General features: G+C 38.8%; 1 protein-coding gene across 8 annotated transcripts in view; it reads right to left on the minus strand.

Annotated features, from left to right (window-relative positions):
* Positions 1 to 22,388, minus strand: part of CDC42BPB (CDC42 binding protein kinase beta) — a 91,061-nt gene that overhangs the window by 41,708 nt on the left and 26,965 nt on the right. For all 8 annotated transcript variants that reach the window (XR_010721952.1, XM_066188861.1, XM_066188860.1 and 5 more), the window contains exons 2-5: positions 20,661 to 20,752; positions 8,312 to 8,395; positions 4,648 to 4,743; positions 184 to 332 (exon numbers count right to left, since the gene is read on the minus strand). Coding sequence is in view for 7 of the 8 variants with exons in the window: in XM_066188861.1 (XP_066044958.1) it covers positions 184 to 332; positions 4,648 to 4,743; positions 8,312 to 8,395; positions 20,661 to 20,752 (421 nt within the window). In the remaining variant the exon portion in view is untranslated. The remainder of the gene's footprint in view (positions 1 to 183; positions 333 to 4,647; positions 4,744 to 8,311; positions 8,396 to 20,660; positions 20,753 to 22,388) is intronic.

The raw sequence follows: 22,388 nt of genomic DNA on the forward strand, positions 1-22,388 counted from the left end.
AAACTTGATATTTAAAATAAAGTAGCTTATATAGCTTTTATATAGCATAAAGTATAATACTAACATAACTACTACAGTAGTTTGCCTTTGGCTACTGTGCACATTTGCATACATAGCAGTAAATTTGGGATTAACTTCATAGAACTGTACATGTATTTTTTGCCAAATAAGAAGGTATTTTACCTGTGCACATAATGCAGCTCATGTATGGAATGTATAGCAAGCACCATTTCACCAATGTAGAACCTAGCCATATCTTCAGGAAGCTTGTCTTCAAACTTACTGAGAAGTGTCAGCAAGTCACCACCAACATAGTAGTCCATCACTAGATACTGCAAATGGAGAAATAAAGCAATCAAGTACTGAGAGACAGCTGGCAAGAAAAAAAAAAAGTTAACCCCTGAAAAAAACCTTTTCACTATTTTTTTCTCTTTGCCTGTGGAAAGTAGTCAAAATTGGTGGTCTTCTGTTTAACTTTTATTCACTTACTTAGTATAAAAAAGTATCACATTCCTTTAATAATTACAATAAGAATGGCACATCAGCATTTAGTTCCTACAATAAAAAAAAACCCCAAACAAAATATGGCAACAACAAAAAAGTAAATCAGGATGAGTTTTTTTCTGTCTTAACTAGTATCACAAAGAAAATGACCTAATATCACCAAAACTAATGTACATTACTGACTCTTAAATGGAAAATTTCCAGAGGATGATGAAAGAAAAAAAAACTATAGTTAAAATCAATATTTGATGCAGCTTACTCTAAAATACACATTTCATTACTACTTTTAGTTTTGGTACCATTTCAATACTACTCATTGTTCCTGAAGTGGCACTGATCACATCAAAATCTTCAAATACTCACCTTGGCACATTCCACATCATGAATACATAGCACAGCTGGCAGGAGTTTGATGACACTATATATTACATTACTATACTATACATGGATGCCCATAACTAGCCAAAAGCACTGTCAAGCCAGAAGCACTAAAGTGGGAAATTTAAAAGTCAAAGATTAATGCTCTTTTGAATATATTTCAGTGAAAAAGTAAACAGCCTCCTAGGCCAATCACCCACCATCCTATCTATGAAAAAGGTCCAATACTGATAGGGTGACATGAATGAAAAGGACTAAGTCATGCTATTTGTTTCTCATATCACAAAACAAGGATTATGTTTCAGGTGTTTCCTACCAATATCCACCTAAATCCAGACCATCACTTCAAGTATAATGACTTCATCTAGTACTACGAGTCTTGAGCCATTTTGTTCCATGTTTCCCAAGATGATTTGATATGTGGCTTTAGGACTAACTTTGCTTATTCTAGAAATAAGTTCCCAAAGCCATCATCTTAATTTTCTCCTCAAAGTAAAGCAACCTAGAATCCACCGTCTCTGCCACAGATTCGTCTTCCACGAGGGATGCAAATCAAAGATGACAGAAATGCAAAGAACATCAAGTGCAATATTAGCCATTTCCTCACTACCTTTTGAATTAAAAGAGTGACTTCAAAAGCCACAAGTTCTTGTATTTTTCTCTATTTTATTCAAATTACCACTTAATCTGATAGGCAAATGCATAATTTATGTAGGAATTAATCTGTGGGTATTGCTCCAAGGAACTTTAAATGTGCACTGAATATTGTACACACAAAACACTTATGTTTGAAAACAAAATGCTACAGACAGAAACCATCGATCTTCTAAAAGGGGTATTATCTTGCAGTATTTTCTCCCAAATTCAAGGCAGAGAGACTTTATAGAACCCTCTGTGGGAAATGAAATATCCTCCCTGTCAGAGACAAGGTAATGCACTTCTGTCAGCTCCCAAAGCATTTATAACTCAACAAGAACTCAGGTGACCCATGAAGTAAGGCACTTGGATCACAGATGGTGAATCCTGTCTATGAGGAAGCAGAACCTTATTAATCTTTCAATTCAAAATGATCTGCTTGCCAAGAGGTGCTTCTCCCTTCTTACGGGGTTAAAATAAGACCTATTCTGATGCTGAAATCTTGCAGTAGTGCATTTCTTCCAGGGAAGTGACTACATCAAATGGTGAGAGTAGTTAGAAATCAAAGGAGAAAAGGATATCAAAATACTCTCATGAGTACCCAGAAGCCTTTAAGAAGCTGACAGCAGTCAAATACACATGCTCTTTTTCATGAATGAGACTGGGAAAGAAAATTAAGAGATCTGAATCTGGAAGAGATGGGGAACTTAAAGTTGCATACAGATTTTTGATATTCATGGACTGTGTTTCTCTTACATTGTTTCTGCTTCAGCTAAATCACCAAAAGCTTATTTAACCTATCTTGACATAAGCTGTCTCTTACAAAAACTTTTTAAGAACCAGAAAAAAGTTATACACCATTTTCATGGAATGTCATTTAAGAATTTGCTGTTTAGAAAACAGTAATGCATGGTGCATTTACTTGAAAGGTTTTAAAACTACAAGAGCAGAACCAGAAAATGAACTCCAGAACATATATATTTCATAGAGTTTTGTATTTCTTGCTTAAATGTTCTGCAGTATCAAATGCCCTGTCAATACTAAAGGGAGTGAATAAAACTCTATGTACTTTTAGACTCTCCAAAGGCTTTTCTATGTTAGTATCTTACTTTTTCTTTGTCTCGTTTTGAACCCTTTATCATACAGCCAGAGGAGGCAGAGCACTAGGTGGGGGAAGACGTAAGGCTCTCCCTCTGCTCAGGGTTAGCTTGTGTGGTTTTGCATTTAAGTATCATTAGATTTAATGCACTAACATCACTGGGAGGAAATACTAGAAATTTCTCTAGGAGGAACCTAGAAATTTCTCTTGCAGAGGACCAGGCTGGAAAACCAAGCTCCGTTGTCTGTTCTTGTTTTGTTCTCAGCTTTGTATTCCATTCTACAAGGACCATGGATGAAGAGCACAGCTAAAAAGTAAACCAAATCTGCCCAGGCTCTGTAACAAGGCAGCACTCTCCAGGATCAGGAAAAATGTAGCTATAAACTTCTTCAAGCTCCAAAGAGAATTGAACAGAGATCTCTTAGCCTCTGGACAAGTCCTAGATGTTACAGGAAGGGAATCTTCTGTCTAGATTTTTGGATGAATTGATTTCTTGATGTGTTTCACCTTTTCTTCATGCATCATTTACAAGGGTGACTGAGATGCAGATCCACTCCATCTGTGAGCACCAGACATTTACAGGAGATGGTTTCTGAGTAACAGACCAAATTGGAAGGCAGCATCTCAGCACATGCAGAAGCAGACCTCAGGCAAGCTGGGAATCTGCTGACTTTGGCTGCTGGGAAGAACTGTTGCCTTCTTAGATACTGGATCTTAAATTAGATGCCTACATTCTGCTGTCAAGTGAAACTTCAATACCTAAACACCTTTGGGAACTTTGGGAAAAGATTCCACCACCATGCTGTCTTTGCTATTGCTTGGTATCTCACAAAGCTAACAATTTTTCCTTAGGTAGCTCCATTCTTACAAGCTACTTGGAAATACAAAACAGATGCTTTTTATGCAAGTCTGAAGGTTGGTTCTGTGGGGATCTGAAACTACAAGCTGATTTGAAATCATGAGGCTGTGCCAGAGATAACTAAACTGTGAGAGATTGAAAATCTAGACCTATCACAAACAATTCAATGGAAATAGCCTGTAAATGAGGGCCTAAGATGTGACTACTCCATTTTCATTTTCATTAGTCTAAAAATACTCCAAACATGACAAAGTAATGTGTTTTGTCTCAGCATCTATGGAAACATTTGAGTATTTACTCACTCTTGCTTAGTTCCTGAACTCTTTGGCAGCCTTTTATCAATACATTTTTTTCTTATTTATATTAATGACTTGCTACCATGCTACTAAAGTGTTAAGAAGGTGAAAACTTTCACACTTCAGCTATGTCAGATGTTACAGAAACAGCAGGTTTGCAAACCCAGCCTGAAGTAGCCACAGGGAAGCTGTATGGTTCAGTATATTGCAGAATATTGGGGCTTAACCGACTTTGCTCCTAACCAGTGCCTTGCTGTATTCTGTGACTAAAGTAAACAGGGCTTGTATGTCACAGTTCTAGTAACCAATCATAAAGAAATGTCATACGAGTACAGATTTTCTTTATAAATGTTTGCTGAAGTCTCTCAAATTACTGAGGTGACCAATCTGTCAATTTAAAAACATGCTTTATAGAAATATTTTTTAAAAATAGGCTCTTTTTTTCCCCCTAAGGATTTTAAAATACCTTTTAAATTACTTTTGCCCATTTAAAACAAAATTTTGCTTTAAAAGACATTATGAAAGTTTTAAAAAAATATTTCTTACTTTCATGGAGTTAACACATCAAGATTACTTAATTGCAACCTTATCCAAAATACTAAATTTGAAGATGGTATTTTTTATGCAAGGGGAGATTAGTTAATTTAAGATGCTTAACTAAATCTCTATATACTACAGTCCTACACAACTTTCTCACTCTCCTGGAGTTACAGTCAGACCCTTTGAAGTTTTGCTTCAAGGAGAAAACAAGAACGTTGAAACACTGCTGTAAGGCACGAGGTGGACTGATTTGATGCACCAATATTTTTAGAATATACCAAAAATAAAGTTCTTTCACAACTCAGAGCTTTTTTTTACTGGTGAATCAAACATACCAAATAGTTCTCATCTTGAAAGGCATAGTGCAATGTAGTAATCCACTGACAATCTCCATTCACCAAGACATTTCTCTCCTCTCGGAAGCAAGCTGTCTAAAGGAAGAGAGGGGGAGAAAAGCCATTGTCAACATCAACAAGTAGTTTTCACAGGATGAATATATATGGATGTTTTATGGGATTATTTCAAATTACTGAACAGAGGTCTCTATTCATTGGAATTCAGTCTACACAAGTGACATGCCAGGGAATCTCTGCAGGTTTTAGTCAGGCATTCACTCACTCTAATCCTGACTGCGACTTTAAAAAACAAACCAAACCAAACCAAAAAAACCCAAACCAAATGAAAAAACCTCACCAACCTCCCCATCTCCACCCAAATCCCAAAAAACTCCACACCAACACACAACACCCCTCAACACCAAAAAGCCCACAAGCCAATTCAAGTCAAAGCTAAATCTCTGTTTTACAAAACATTTTTAAAAATCAGAAAATAAAAACTTGTCACTACCATCTGTAGCAGAAAGATAATGGCTCTAGGAAAGTAAGTCTGATTCTTCTGATAAAGACCTCTATGAAAACAGTTTCATGTATACTTTTATTACACCACAGTCCCAGTTCCAGACACTGCTAACACACTATGGGAAATAAGCAGATTTTACTATTACTGTCTTATCTTTGTCCAGTATAATACATTTTCATTTTCAATAATCTTTACTTCAAACGGCACACTACAAAACTTCAGAGAAGCAAGCTCTATGTAACAGGTTTTCTCAGCATCTTTACGTAAAACCAACTTTCATAAACTTCAAGCGAGTCCTCCCCAATAAAAGTATATTAATGTTTTTATTGGATCAGAACTATTATGAAACAGACCTTGGGACTCTTCTATTACTCTCAATCCAGAGATGCATTATCAGGATATTTGATAGCCACAGATTGAAATGTTTGGGTTCTAGAAAAGAACTGATTTTTTTTTTTTTTGGTCGTTGCCACTTCTTCAGATGTTTCAGAAAATGTACTATGGAAATGTGCCTGGGAAGCCCAAACCTTCCTATATACTGATGCACCTTACAAATGTATCTCCAACTATTTTCCCATCAAAAGAAGCAAAGAACAACATGCTGTGGTCACTATGTAAATTAGTAATCACTGGTGCAAAGAGAAGTAAATTGTAATTAAATGCCAACTGAGTGGTTTAACGGTTTATGAATGCAAGGCCAAAGTAGCGCTCTGCAAAAAAAGGCTGGCAGCAACAGCAGCTCCAAGTAATCCTATCCCCTTCCCACAGCACCAGAGCACAGCACTTCTCAGCTCTCCTGGCACCACAAAGTGAGAAGGCTGCCAACACAGAAAACTAGTTTGTTTATTTTTGAAGACATCAGTCCCTTGATCCAGTTCACTGTGCAACCTCAAATAGCGAGGGAATGTTATGAACACTGAAAACCCAGTAATGCTGCTGAACACTGCATCATGAATTCAGAGCATAAAATTCTCCTTCTCTGCTTACACTAGCTTAAAAGGCCTTGGGATGTGACTTGAAAAAGCATGACAGGCTACCTAATCAGCCAGTCAGGACTTATTTGGAACTGTCAACAGTAATACGCTAATGACTATGTATTTTGCTGTGAGAACAACGAATACAAATGGTCCTTATCAACATAAATGGCATGCCTATTTTTGCTTCCAACCCATTTATGGATGTCAGGTGATATTCACTAACCTTTCCTTTTTTTAGTGGCTTCCAACCATATGGGTTTTTTTTCCTTGTAGCCAGTACATGAATAAGCAATATTTTGCTAACTTCTTGCTATGTTTTATGTCATGCATAACAAACATAAACCAGCGTAACAACGTGCTTCTTAACCTCCTCATAATGATAACATTTTTATATAATAAAAGATGAGGTGGATTAATAAAATATTTGAAGTCTGCTTTTTCAGCGGAACTTTCCATTTAAGAGGCTACTGTATTCTTGCAGGCTTCATTTTAAAAACTAGTAGGTTTTACCACATTTGGGAAATTTTTAACCTCCAGATGTTGTATGAACTTGATATGCAGGTTGTAACATCCTGCTTATCCAGAAAAGCCAAATCAAGCAAGCAAGTTGATCTGGAAATACAAAGTGGTCCTGCAGAGAAGACAGTTCCTTTATTGTCCTTTGTAGAAGGGGAAAATCAGCAGAAATAAAACTTTTTTTGACTGTTACTTTTCCTAAGTTTGTATTGGGAAAACTATTGCTCATTATACATCCTTCATGCCTGCCTGAGAGGATAAGACGACTTAGTTGCATGATTAGAATGCAATTTGTAAACAGCTGTCTTCTCTACATGCAAAAGCTGCATCTACTTAGGTCACTTAATGAAATCACTTTAAAAATGACTGAAGTGAGGCAGCATAGCTGTATTTCCATTAGAGTTTGGGAGACCCCTGCAAACATTTGTGTTTAACATAATTCTATACTGACCAATGAATTAACACAGCTGAAATCTGCATAGAAAGGGCACCAAATTTTCCTCTTACAGGGAAAGGCGTAATGCAGAATCGCTGATGCAGCACAGCCCAGGGTGTGAATTCTCCTGACAGCTCAAAGGAGAGCCGGGTGGCAGCGGCTGCTGCTGCCTCTAAAGAAGTGCATGGATGGATGGATGGATGGACAGACTGTGACTAAAGCAGGCAAAGGCAGTGGTGAAGAGGGGCTTAACAAGAGGGAGGAGATTTTGACACAGGAAAAGGCCTGGCACTGACTCACTGAAAGGAAGGGAGGGACTAGGAAGGGCAGGCTGGGGGGAGGAGGTGTCAGGAAGGCAACAGAAGAATGGGACAGGGAAGGGTCAAGCAAGCTCAGACCTCAGCAAAGCTGCTGCTGTTTGCCCCTTAAAAGAACTGCTGCAAGTCCTGATGCACTACATGTCTTTTCTCTTCAAATCTATATAGCTCATTTATCTGCTAACTTATATAATATTACGTATGTGCCATAAGGTTTTCCTCCACCATGGAGGAGTATGTATCCTAGAAATATCTATCCTAGAAAGCTGCTTCCCACTATGTATTCTTAGTATTCTTTTCCTAATGTGTGAAGTACCCATTTGTCTTTACATTTACACAATTTGTTGTGACAGTGTACACCTCCTTTTGCCAAAAACCCCTTCTTAAACAGATTTACCTTCTTAACACGTTTTGTTTTACAATTTGAATCTGATTTCAAAATATTTAGTTACAGTTTTACTAGCTATATAAATCCTGTTACAAACTGTAGAATGCAAAGCTCCTTAATGCACGCTTTCTGAATGGAAGAGAAGACCTTTTACATAACATTTTTGTATACAGCTGTGAATGTCACAGTAGCACCAATCTCTGCTTTCATGTAGTCTTTAACTTGCCTTAACTGTAAACAAAAATCTGGCCAATAAATTCAGGGTAAGAACTAGGGCAGACTGTCTGGTAAATGAATACACAGTAATGCTGAGACAACAGATGCCTGGAAGGGACTGTCAGACTTGATTGCATTAAAACAGCTTAAGGAAAAAAAAAAAAAAAAAAAAGAGAAAAGAACGAAGCTCCTATGCTCATGAAATAATTCTTCCTAATCTGGAAGAGCTTCAATGTAATCTTCCTAATGTAATTTTAAAAATTCTCTGTGTTAAAAAACCGTATTACTTACCTCTGCCCTTTTAAGCATTTCCCATTTATTTAGAATTTTCATTGCATAAATGCGCTCTGTACACTTCATTTTAACAACTGCAACCTGAAACAATAAGATATCTTCATGTAACAGGAGCACAGTCAGAAAAATACAATATTTAAAGAGATCAATACTCACACAAAAGCATGGTCAGAGAAATACAGTTTTCAAACAGCTTATTATTCACAAATCCATAAAATAAGTTACTAAGGAGTCATCAGTGATCAACTGATACATCGATAAACTGCAGTCTGAGTTTTTGCTCCTTCTGTATTCCTCCAACATTACTACTAGGTGCTTGAGGCACCATGTGTGGTCAACAGCTCATGATGAAGTACATGGGGGATGATACAGGAGGAGCATGAAGCTTTTCATATGAAGATGTGTAGTAAAGCTGCATTGTTTCCCAAGAACAACTGGGGCTTGTAGTCATGCCTGCAGCCAGTGGGGCAACATTTAGAAGGGCAGCCTGAGAAAACAAGAAAGGCTGATGTCAACAGAAATACACTACATTTGACTAATTTGTTTTCACATTTCAGGTCTCAGAAACTTGAAAGATATTTGCAAATTAGCATGCTTTTGTGTACTGGATACAGATATTTTAAAAGAAAAAAATCATTTATTTATTTACCATTTTGCTTACAGTGTTTTACTATGCATCCTGTGTATTAGATTTGCTTACACTGATCTATTAGGAACAGCAGCTCTGCACACAGCCGTAAGTGGAAGAAAAAAACAAGAATACAAAAACTTCAAGGCTTAGGAATGCAAAGACTTTATTTTGACCAAGACTTGTATTCTCAAAGGCCAAAACTAATTCTTCTTGTGGTAATGCCATCATTTCCACAAAGTTCCTCCAGTTGGCAAAAGAAAAACAGGCATCATGACTAACACAGCAACATTTTCACAGGACTATACATGGACTGCTTGAATATTTCTACTGCTATTTCTACTGCTTCTCAGCTCATCTCTATTTCAGAAGCAGAAAACCACCCAGCTTTCATTGCTTCCAACAGAGCTCTGAATAGCTGTGTGAAAAGGAATGACATCACTTCGCCTCTTCTGTTGCTTGAAAACTCTTATCTAGAAAGGATTCAGCCACAGCAGATTTAAGAAGCTGCTGACTATGAAAAAATGTTGGAATAGTGCATCAAGCAGAGCAACATTACAAAAGTCTTAAGTCTTGAGGAGGGAAGAGGGAAATGTAGTATCACCCTGCACATTACCAGTAAAGAAGTTCCAAGTGAGGGGCAGGGAAACTACTGCTTCTCTGGTAACACAAGAACAGGATATTCACATTTACACAGACATCTCACCCTGCAGGTACATGGCTCAGCCCTCCACCCCTCAGTGAGTGAAGCTCGACTCACCAGGTGATGTAGTGGCTGACAGCACCTTGTATACACCAGCACAGTCATGTAACAGACACACAGCTCTGAAAAAAGGTACCACTGCAGGAAAGACACGGGAATCTGGCCTGGACACAGCTGGGAAAGGCACAGCACTAAGCAGCAGCTTCTCTAAGTGAAGTACAATATCCAGAGCTACACTGCAACCCCAGTGTCTCCTGGCCTACAAACACCTCCCACAGACACTGCTCATGCTGTGGGGCAAGGATGAGCAAGACAAGAAAGTCTCAAATACACGAGGTTCCTTGGCACATATGAAACTGTTCAACTGACCCTCAGTAATGGCCTTAAATGTAAACAGCCTCGCTCTTCTCCTCATCAGAGTTAAAAGTCATTGTAAAAATCTCTCTTCATACACTTAATCGGGTCATTACCCTGATCCAGCTGAAGGCACACTCTAAGTCAAACAGTGCATTAAAAGCTTTTGAGAAACTGCAAGATGCTGACATTACCCACTACACTTTTTAAACTGTTCCAGACAGAACATGGTGACTCAGGAAATGCCTACACCTCCAGTGCAGGGACAGGGACAGAGCAGCACGAAGGTTACCTGCTGCAGAGGAGGGATCACCTACTGCAGAGGAATGAACCAGCGCTCTGGGGCAGATGCGATTTGCAAGTGTAGCTCTGTGAGCCCCGGTGTAGCAACGTTCAAGTTTCACAACACCGTAACACTAGAACTGCTCAGCCATTCAAGTACAAATGCAGTGCACAAATCAGAACCCAGATAGGCATCTACTGCACTTCATCTAAGGCCATCACTGTCCAAAAGCACTGCAGGATATCACAAGGGTGGAGCGTGCTCAACTGCTGAGGAGTGATGGGAACCTGGAATCGTAGAGCGCAGGCACAGCTGAGGAGCTGTGCAAATGTTAGAACAAAGTGGCAAATGAAACAGGCCTGGAAAAAGAAGAAAGGAAAAGAAGAAAGGATGCCAAATCTGTAGGACTTATTTAGCAATTCCCCAGTCACTAACTATATTAGTGCTATTTATTTTCAACTGAAAAGACTGCTTTAAAAAGACCAATTTAAACCTTCTGGAGGAAGGTAATTGTCTTCTGTGGAAGAAAAAGTATAGTTCATAAAAAGAAAGCTGACTCATATTTTCACATTAAGTGGTTATCAAGTTATGGCACCAGTAAACACACTGCTGCTTTAGTTATAAGGGTGAGAGTGGGACAGCTTCTCATGTCAGCAGAAAAATTCATTGAACCACACAGCAAATTAGGTAATTTGCCATGAATTTTATCTCTGGAAAAAAATCTTAAGGCTGTTGAAGGTATCTCACAGAAGTGACAGAATTTTTGCCTCACTAGACTTGACTGCTCAACCAATTCAAATCATTAGGATTTTTAAAAAAGAAAACAAACAGAAAAGCATAACCCAAACTTCACTGATGTTTGAACTGAAACAGGGAAGCACATATAAAATTATGCCCTGATAAACCCAGTGCTATTATAAGGAAGAATACAGTTATGTTATTGGAAAAGGTAATTTCTTCCATAAAATACCTCAGCATTTCCTCAAGTTACCTTTCTTTTACTTTCTTCATCAGGTGGCAGCATTTCTAAGTTTACTTTTGTCATATAATGCTTTGTCTCCTTCTGAGGCGTTGCAGTGGAGTTGTTTTTTCTTACTTTTATATTAATTCTCCCTTCTCTGGCATACCTCAAATTCAATTACAATAACCACACTGACCACTTTGCCAGATCAGAGGCCACTTATACTGCAGTTGTGCTAACCATGCAAGATGTCTGGTTTTAAATATGATGGTTTTTATCCTACATACCAATCCACCACATCTACAAACATAAGGAAAAACCATTCCATTGGTGTTCAGAGGTATTCCAAAGGACACAGGTTTGTACTGCTACAAACGCCTGCTTTAAGAACAAAAGCATTGTTTCTATCTTCAGAGTTTAAAAGTCTACTGGCTGAAAAAAAGCTCATGCTATGCACAAACCAGGATTTAATATTGGTATTCACTCTCCATTTCCAAGTCTAATACAATTTACATAGTATTAGAAGTTTAAAAAAAAAAGAAGTACGTTAAGGATAATGAAAGGAAAAAAAAAAATGTACAAGCAGAGGTATGATAAAACAGCTTCTCATGAAGAAGATTAAATAACCTAAAATATTCCAGGCCTGGAAGAGGTAACAGCTGTGAGAGACACAGGAAAGCATGAATGTCATGGAGAGGATGAACAGAAAACAATAATTTGCTGTTTCCCATAACACAGACATTGAAAAGCATCAAATTAAAAAAAAAAGAAGGTAACAAGAGTTAGTATAGAGTTAACAAAAAGGAAGTATTATTGTCACACAAAACTTCTTTCAGTCAGCCACAGGCTGCTGCGGCCACCTATTCAGAAAGTATTTAAATGCAGACATGCTTAATACCAGAGTAACACACAGTGCAGTGTGGGCCCCAGTGACTACTGACCACTGAGTCAGAGGGGTGGGCTGGGGAGCCCCTGAACCCTCCGCCACTGGAAACTGAGGATTCAGCTCTGCTCGGTTCTTGGATTTTTTTTCCTATACCTCTCTACCTGGCCAAACGGGTGGGACATGGGCTAACCAATCCACACACCTTTGGCCCGGAACTACCACCTTTAATACCGGTGTCAAACTAAGGAAATTAAAACTTACTCCAAATCTGCACTTCATAATGCCAGGTTGGAATGCAGAATCAGGGGGGCCAAATGCTCAACAACCACAGAGTAGTCTGGTAGACATTTAGGTGATTCTATTTTATTAAGTCTTAAAAATGTGACAAGAAAGAATTGCAGATGCAGGGGTTCCCCCACCACTGCAACCCCCTTCCAGTCTGTACGGATTGATCACCATCTGATTTGATTAGCATCACTATGACTTGTCATGCTCAAGACTGAGGCAACAGGAAACCTGCAATAAAGCTCAAGTATGTTTCCTCAAGCATTTCAGAAAACTTAATGAATCCTAGTGCCTACCTTTCAACCAACTTTAGACACATTTATGTCAAAAAGAGTATGACATGTGAGGCTTAAGCATAACTGAGATCCATCTATGGTAACCACAAGCCACAACACCCTATCAGATTCGTATTGTTTCTGCTATCCATGTCCTTCCCATATTTTGTTTCTCTGTTTCACTTGCAGTGCAATAAAATAAAATAAAGAACCAATAAAGCTAAAGTAGTTTTTCTAGACTTCAGCAAGGGTTAGTATTTTGCTTCTTGAGCTGTTTTGTAGGAGTATTTTGATCTTCAAAACCTACTCAATACTGACATGTAGGGATGCACTGTGCAAAGCCTTCCCAGATCAAGTTCCACCTTTCCCAATGTTCCAATGAAATCTACAGGGTGTGAATCTGAGCCAAATCATCCTCTACAGACATGACAGAACTTCCCACCACTGTACTTTGCCCTTTGAGTGACATGATCAGCATCAGTAAGCAGCATCAAATTACAAATTTTCTTCTATGTAAATGGTAAGCAAGGTGCAATAAAGTGCAGAAATCATTTAAATATAAGACTGGCTTTCCAGAAAACAATTAAGACCGCTAACAAATACTTCTTAAAAATCATGCTGGCATTAATTTCAAAGCAAAGACGAAAAAAAAACCTCACTAGGACAGTATTCATGTTCATGGCACCTTAAACTTTCAGGTAAAACTTATCTTTTAGGACTGGACTGACAGGAATAAGGTGAAACTGCAAACTGTTTTCAGCTGAAGAGGAACATAGACGTATAGGTGATAGTACTTGTTCAAACAGCTCATAATGGCAGGTAGTTAAGAAGAAAGGCAAACTGAGCCTGGAATTCACAGGCAGATACACACCACTGGGGATGGGTAAACATGACTGCCTTGCAATACAAAATCACTGGAAACTCCACACACAGCCACACCTCAGAAAAATAAACTTCATCTGGAGCAGGTGTGAAAGAGGATGATTGAGGTGATCAAGAAACTAAAGTGCCTCTCATGTTACTGTAGGAACAGAAAAAAGCCTTACTTGCTAAAAAAAAGAGAGAAAAAGCATTACTGTTATTATTCAAGGCCAGGGCGGATGGGGATCTGACCAACATGGTCTAGTGAAAGGTGCCCCTGGCCCATGGCAGAGGGGTTGGAACGAGATGATCTTTAAAGCCCCTTCCAACAAAAAACATTCTATGAGTCTATCTAAAAATAAAATTGGAAGGAAGGGCATCAATAAAACTGGATCATAAAAGATCTCCTTGGTCTAATAGACAATAAAATTACATGGATAAACCAGTGTAAAATACCATGAATTAACCTTTGACGGGAACTTGGAAAGGCTTTAGACATTTGAGGAGAGATTTTAGTCAAGCCTTTCAACTGGGAGAGGAGACAAAATGTCATTTTAGATGTAAACAATTTACCCATAATGTCTTATTACCAGATTTATAATTGAATATTACATTCATTTCCTTTGGTCAAAGCTTGTTTATGCCACTGTTACTCTACTATTTCCGTCTCATGCTATTGATACCTTGCACACCAGCTACTGCAAAAACACTGCAGGAACTACTTTATCCTCCTGACACTTTCAGATAGGAAAAAGTCTTTAATATAGAGCTCATTAGTTGATAGTTTTAATACTGCATCTTTGAGGAAAAACTAGTCTGGGCTGCTCTATCAGTTTTTAAATGTCTATTTTACATATAAATTTAAAAACTGCAGTGTCTTTTGATAGAGTTCATATGCCATGGTGCAGATTTCCAAAGCAAAATCATGGTTTTTTGAGCATAGTGTATATCCTTGTGTTGTGCAAATAAGAAATACCTTACAAGTACCAGCCTGAAATATTCTGCAGAAGAATAAAGGCCCCAAAGAGCACCTAAGCTGTTCCCCAGGACCGGGGGGCTTGCAGAGACAAATGGCTGCTCTCACAGCAGCACCACAATGAACTGTGTGTGTCTCTCCAGCTCCTTGCAACCTGCCTGTCTCCATAGTTACGTGGTGCTGCCACACAAACACACACGGAGCTGGGGAGGACTGAGATAGCAACCAGCTCCTTTGAAGCATTTTTAAAACAAAGCAGCTTTTTTCTTCATCCATTTCCACAACAGAAAATAGCTTGCTTTGATTTAATTTTCTTCTTTCATGAAGAACATATTAAAGAAAAGCAGAGCTAATTAAATACTTCTTTAGCATCGTATTCTGAATGCTTTGACTCTTTGAATAGTTGAATGAAAAGTGTCATATGTGGTGTGCAATACTTTGGAATTCTATTAATCTACTATGTAGGATGGTACAGTCCCTGCTGGGCACCTAACGGCAGCCACCAAAGCTGCTGAATAGGTGAGACAGCCTTAATTGCAGTCCATAGGCTCCCTGCGCCCCAGGTTAATTTCTAGAAGTACATCAAAACACTGAACTCAGTACCCTACAGCTGCGATTACAAGGTGGAAAGGGCACAAAGAGCTCTCACCGCCAAGCATGACTGACCACGGGAAGTCTAGGTTTTACATATTCACTTCTGACTCACTGCAACCATAGCCAGTATCTCTCTCATTAGAAACTACATCAGTGGTCAGAACCTGTGGTACAAAAGGGTCAGTCTTATTCTCTCACAGCCGTTCTTTTCTCCTGGAAACACATTTTTCTGTCTGTTGATCCCGGCTGAGACTCTGACTAAGCATCCCAAGTTGAGGTGACGTATTATTACCGAACACTACACAGATCAAGTCTGTACACAACAGCATTTACATGAAAAGGTATTTCTAATCCATTCAGAGCAGTAATACTTAGGCGGGGCACATTAAGAGTTTTAGTTATTTTAAAGCTAAGCAAGACCAAGCAGTTCCACCCTTCTGCTGGAACCACAGTAAGCATTGCTCATTCAAGAAATCCTTGCTAACAAACGAGGGAAGGAAAACAACTGTTTCAGTCCCACGGTGCCAAATTTCCAGGAGGTGTCAGCCACGTTATACAATCCAAGCTCTCAAACAAGGTACATTTTGACGCATTTTTCCTTCAACAACTGCTCTTTGACTGGAATGTGCTGATCCACAGCAGTGTGCCTAAATGGTCTTTTACACAAAACGAGGACATGGGACCTTAAAAACATACAAGCACATTACTGAGGACAGATAAACCTTGCAAAGAAGCACAGGCAAGTGTTTAGAGCCGCAGTCCCCATAGACAGTGTCCTCTTCCTATCCCTCTCGCCCTGCTGTAAGCACAATTGCTCCCTGCTCCTTTGGCGTGCGCAGCCAAACACCAAGCACAAAGAAAGCACTTCTCAGGCTGGCCTGAGTTTCCCAGGTAAGCACAATCCCACCAAGCACAGGTTCTCAGGACATCATTTCATTTCAAGTAATGGTCCACTGTATTTCTAGATGAAAGGAATAGTCAGGCACAGGCAAACTTCAAACCACAGGAGGATCGCCTTTTTGGTTTCTTCGTTGTTTTGGTGCGGTTTTCTAAAGCTTGAAAATCTGAAAGAGTTTTGCATTCTATGCTGATATTCCTAAAATCTCCTAAAGACTGTATTTTCACTTCTGTGTAGTTTGCAAAAGCGATTTTCACTCCTGTGCAGTTTGTGTGTTTTCCGCGTAGCTCACAAAAAACTTCATTCTACACAAAATACTTTCTTGTCTATAAATACAGACTTCTACAGTCATTTTATTCATAGAAACCAGAATTAAGATAACAGAAAACCGTTTTACTTCTGATTTTATTTCAGGGGGCTTTTCACTTATTATTAGTTTTGTTCCTTGTGGAAGTTTTCCCTCTGTACATGAGTTACCCGTCTGTATGACCCGGAAAATGAAAAACTGAAAGTAACACTGGGGCACTTATGAAAATGTTCCACCCAGCTGGGTATATACCCAGGCAAATACAGCCCAGGAGATGAGGAAGAACCATGAGTAGTTTTATCCTCCTTCTAGCATTTCAAATTATAAGCTATTCTAACTGTCACACACTCAAATAACACTTCAAACTTTTCTTCCTAACTACGAAAAGTCTGAAAAAAAAAATAAATCATGTTCTCAAGCCAGTGGCTTCCTGAGTCAGAGCCTTACATGCTGCTGTAAGGGATATTCAGACAATTCAGTTCACCCTGCCTGCAAAGTGGTTGGCTTCCTTTATGTGAAAGGAGAAGTCCAGGTGGTTACAGAGGAAATCTCTAGGCTGTTTCTCTCTTAGCATAATACTGAGAATTTAAGAAACATTTTTCCTCTTGCTTTCTCAATATGCCATGCTACAGGAACTTTCATTCAGGTTGTTGTGCACTGGGTTTTGTTCTCATATTGCAGGACAAAGTGTAAAGAACCAAGCAGAAAGAGAGCAAGAAAGAGAGCAAGAGGTACTGATATTCCAGTACAGATGTGCTCTGGTGATTATATCAATCTGCCTCAGACAGTGATTTTGTAGTTGCGTACACAGGGATAAAAGCTCACATGTGCTCTCAATCCTCTCTCTGGTCAAATACCACGTTTCCTTCCTTGGCTTACAGGTTTTCTGGCAAAAATCGACCACTGATCCTGACTAATAACTAATATCATGCTTTTATTATTTTTTAACTGTATTTCTTCAAAGCTGCTGATTTATGAGAAAGTTCTTTGGGAAGAATAAAGCCTCTGGCATTCTCCAAAAAATCCAAAGAAGCTAAACTGAGAAGTATGGAATGTAATTTTCATCTTTTTTGAAGTCTCCCTTGTTTAGCTGTTCAGTATTTAAATTAAACTACTTAATTCTAACAGGAATATGTTTAGTTTAATTCTGATTAATTTCTTTATACATTTAAACAAATATTTTATAGGAATTCTTAAAATGAATTTTTAGCACATAAAGCCCATCAAGTAATTTCCAACATGGTTCCCATGTATGTATGAAAGTACTATGGAAAAATTACTCACAGCTCCTCTATTCAGTTTTCTCAAGTGTTGTTTTATACAAGTCAGATACCACCAGTTCCTTTCATGAAACTATATTTCATTTTCTTATTGTGGAATGTCAACCTTTACATAATTACAATTTTATAATACCTATAAAATCTGGCAGTTATAGCAGTGTGGTATACGCAAGGGTCAAAGGATTCCTTCATAAGCAAAAAGCACAAAATATTCTGTGGTAAGGACAATTTAAGTATAATGAATTTAAAATCAATGATTCCTGTATAATTTAAACTGATCAAAAGTTTCAAGCTGCTGCAACTATGAACTAAAACTTTTCTAGATAAGAGATGAAGAAGATGTGATATTGACAGGTAACTGACACCACTGACTCTGTGAGCACTCACAGCTCTAACAGAAGGATGAAATCAAGATACTTTCTCATTTCACTTCTGTGAAATTTCATTTCCACTGGGGGGATGGGATGTGTGAATTGCTTTTGTAAAGTTCCATGCTTTTCCAAATGAAAGAGTATGAAACACATTGTTGATTCTGGCACTCCAAACACTATTCACACAAGTTTTCACCCAGAATTTGTATCTTTTATGGACCTTACGACTTTGATCCACAGCTAAGAAAGGTCATCCTAAACCCCCTACCAAATATAAGCTGAAGTCTTTTGAAATGCATATAAATACTTCATCTGCTGTTGTACTGAGATTTCCAGCTGGTCACTTCCTTAAGTAGAGAAAAGCATCTTTTGAAAAAGAACAGAACAAGTACTATGGAAAACAGGCCTTCCTTGAATATTATACTGTGGGAAGGCATTCCCAACACTGACTCCATCTGAAAGTCACTATAAAGGGTTCCCATTCTTGATAACTAAAGCAATCACAAGTCTAGTTCTGAAAAGATCCAGAAACCTTTTCTAATCCTGCCAAAAGACAAACTGCCAAAACGCTAATCTAAAATTCTTTAGATATCAGTGGTCACAGCCACTATAGCAAGTCATTTGGCACAGCAAGAGCAGAACAACATCAAAGTATCCCGTGCTGAGCCTTCCCATTTATACTGTATGCAGGTCAGGAATTTTGTTTCAGACTGCATCTAGCCCCATTTCCTGGACTAAACATGCTTTGAAGCTATCAGGAGAGTCAAACCCAGTGATTGATTCTTATGCACTCCTTGGATCCAAAAGGCCATTTGGTGCACACCTGGAATGGAGGTTCTGGTTAGTTTCCTCCAGAAGAAACCCAGCTCATGGAGAGTAAAATCCTTATGCAATAGGTGGGGGCATTGTCTTCAAAACTGTGCCACTGCTTTGAACCAAAACCCTAACAGAGAAGCAGACAGGTACCTACTACTGTCTTGATTCTTTAGGCCTTTTATCTACTTATAAACCTCCCTCCTTAGACTTCTTTTCTGAACTAAGCTTGTAGCTCTCAGTCCTCTCCCTTAGACTAACCAACATTTTTCCAATTATTGCTTTTTCCTGACAAACTTTTTATAGTAACTTTTTTCTCTAAAGTTCGTGTTCAAATAATATTCAAGTGAATAACTCAAATGAAATAAGTGATTTTCATGCAGTATTTCCATTACTCTCAGATAACACTTCCTTCTTTATAACAAATATTGCACTCATCAAGTTCAACATCCACTAGAAAGTGAACTTTTGTCTTACAGGGCAAGATGTTATTGCTTATCTGTACATTTTATTAAAATGCTCCACTTCCTTCAGCAGCCCTGTTCATGATGATTACATATAAATTACATGTTACTGCATCATCAGCTGACGGGACACGTGAAGAGATATTCTTGAAATATTAATTTCTGTCTTAGGTGTCCACTTTTCTCAAAAGTAAGTTTCTGAAGTAGCTAAAAATTACACGGATACAAAGTCATTACTTCACCCACCACCAAGTGCATATGCACATAGAAACCTTGTTGTTTTCTGAACCCAGGTCAAGTAGGGTCCTGATGTTTCTCTAGCTGAGTTTCTGGTCGCCCTGTGCTACCCCTGTCCCACATTCAAACCCTACATGAAAGAGTCTGAGGTGTCCAGAGCACACCATGCTTAGAAGGAATGCCTGGCATGGCAGAGAGTCTTGCTCTCTGTGGAGACAGCAGGACATGGGGATCAGGAAGCTTATCCTTAGCCACGGGCAGCAAAGGCTGCAGGTGAGTGCTAACGGGCTGAAGTGAGCCGCTAATGGCAGCCTCTGTGTTTCACTTTAGTGTGGCACTACTTCAAAGAAATTTCCTGAAAGAAATATAAGGGGCTTTTTATTTCTAGAAATTCTCTAGTAAATAACCTTTTTTTGCTGACAGCTATGACTTTAGTTACCTGTTCTTAAATGGTGAAAAGGTGGTCTTTGAGGTTCTCCAGAAGTCTCAGGTATCCTATGCCCGGTGCTCGTGAATGCTTTAGCCAGTGGCAAGCCCTACCACGCTTGTGTGATTGATGAGACTTTCATCAAACATATTAAGAAGTAAAGCTTTAGTCCAGGGTCCTGGGACTGGCGAGTCCTCAAAACACAAGGCGTTCCTATCATCCCAGCATGACTCAACTTGCTGTCCAAAAAACAGATCCAGCAGCCTTTGATCTTCAAAGATGACAGGGAACAGCCTTTGAGGCAGCCAAATGCGTCTTTCTGCATTACCAGATTGCTACAGAGACAGGCAGATGGGTGGAGCAGCCTCTGTGCTCCTACCATAGAAGCAGCCCGGCTCTGTGTTAAATTAGAGCAGCACCGAGCAGTACATATGGCAAGTGGGAGAAGAGATCCCAAATTCAGCTGGGCAGCTGTAGGTGGGACCACCCCGTTCATACACACATCCAAGAGACACTTGTTTGGCTGCACTGAAGTCAGAAAGCCAGTCACAGAAATGGCACACCTGGACACTGAATAACCTGCTCCAGAGGGACCTTGCATTAGGTACCTAGCTATATCCCACATTTGGAAGTATTTTAGCACATCTGTGGGAACCTTTTCTCCTCAGGTCAACTGTAACAAGAAATCAGATGCACAAATGATGAAAGTTTTATTGGTAGGACTGAAAGTAAAAATCTCTTACCTCTCCAAATGCACCTCTTCCAATCACTTTTATAATTTCAAAGTCATCTCGATGGAGTTGCATTTCCTTCACCAATTTTGTAAATGGTTTTGCTGTTTAACAAAAAAAAAAAAAAAAAAAAAAAGAAAATTCAATTATAAAAGAGAAATATCACAAGCCAACCCATAAACTGGAAGTCATAAATACCCACTTCATACCCAGAGCAACAGCAAATTTTCAACTACTAAAACTACAGAGGGAAAAAAAGCTAATTACACTATTTAATTAACAATTAAAATTTTTCAGAAGTTCAACTGCATAAATGGTTCTGCCTTGCTACTAGTAAGAATATAGAGTAAACTGGTCTTTCAGAATGAATTCCCCCCCTTTCTTTAGGGTTTTGTGAATCAGTGAAGGACCACGTGAAAAGGAAAGTTCATTCATTACTGATAAACCCTATGGACAATCTGTCCTACCCTACAGGCACTAGATTAATTCTCTTCTTAAGTGGAGTGCAGTTTTACTTTTTATTATTTCAGCTAGTACCAGCTAAGGCTTTGACAACCCAAACTCAAGAGATAGCTGTCTCTACTCAACAGCAGCGAAACCATTTCCCACAAGATCTGTGGCTAATTTAAGGTTTTTACTTTGAACTTTTCTGCTAAGCAACATTCACCAGATCTCAATTAGACCAAGCACTGAAAGGCTACAGTCTAAAAAGATGTACAGTGATTAACTAGCTTACACTTACTTTGTTCTGGTTGTCCCACATTTCTCAAAATATTTGGTGGATAAATTCCACTATACCTGCAAATCCATCAGTCTTCTCCTCTCCAGATCCCATTCAGAATACTTTATTTATTTCCAGCATATTACAGCATGTGGATCACTATTTAGATAGAACATTTGTCACAAGACACTATTCTGAAGACTAGATCAATAAGGAAAAACAGTGGTGCAAGTGGAAGCCAACTGCACAGGGATGAGTTTGCCCAAGCACAGCAGCAGTTTACTCTTCAAACTAAGCACAAAAAGATTGCTGATCATCAACTCATCACAAACACTATTGGACTAAAAAGACCAAAGTTTTCTGAAACATGTACTTTTTCTTATCTGCAACTGAATAAAACATCACAGAACTGCTACTTGTAATTCAGCCCAGACTCCTGTTTTACCTCACCTTACATCATGATTAAACTAATAAATTATAAGCCAAACAGAATTCCTACAAGAGGGGTCACTGCCTTGATGGTGTATTTCAGAAGCTAACACAAACAAATCAAACCTTACAACCACACAGAGACACAGAAGTCTGAATTGCAGACTGAAAATTCCATTAGGAAGTCTAACCAAGAATGCCCGAAAACCTCTCAGTGAAAACCCATTTACTGCTAAAATAATGAAGAAACAGCTGTGCTGAAGAACAGCCGTGCTGCTTCTTTGTATTTAGGAGACTGTAACTGAAAAGGCTTCCTCCAGAAGTACAACTACCCCTTGCACTGAGAGTTTCTCGTCTATCCAAAGTATGAAATATAAAGAGCCACTGCTAAATTTTCTGCTAAACTCCTTGTTTCAGCTGGGCAGAAATGCCAATCACACTTTCCCTCACCACAAGGTCAATAAGACTAACACCTCAAACCCAAAATAATTCCCACTGAACTTCCCTGGCACCACCACCTCAAACCAGTCAGAGACCCATACCAGTCCAACCAGACACCTGTCCAAGTAAAGCACCACAGCTATCAGCAG

This window comes from Chamaea fasciata, unplaced genomic scaffold (assembly GCF_029207755.1).
Source record: "Chamaea fasciata isolate MVZ Bird 193981 ecotype frontalis unplaced genomic scaffold, bChaFas1.0.hap1 SCAF_7, whole genome shotgun sequence".
Lineage (NCBI taxonomy): Eukaryota > Metazoa > Chordata > Aves > Passeriformes > Sylviidae > Chamaea > Chamaea fasciata.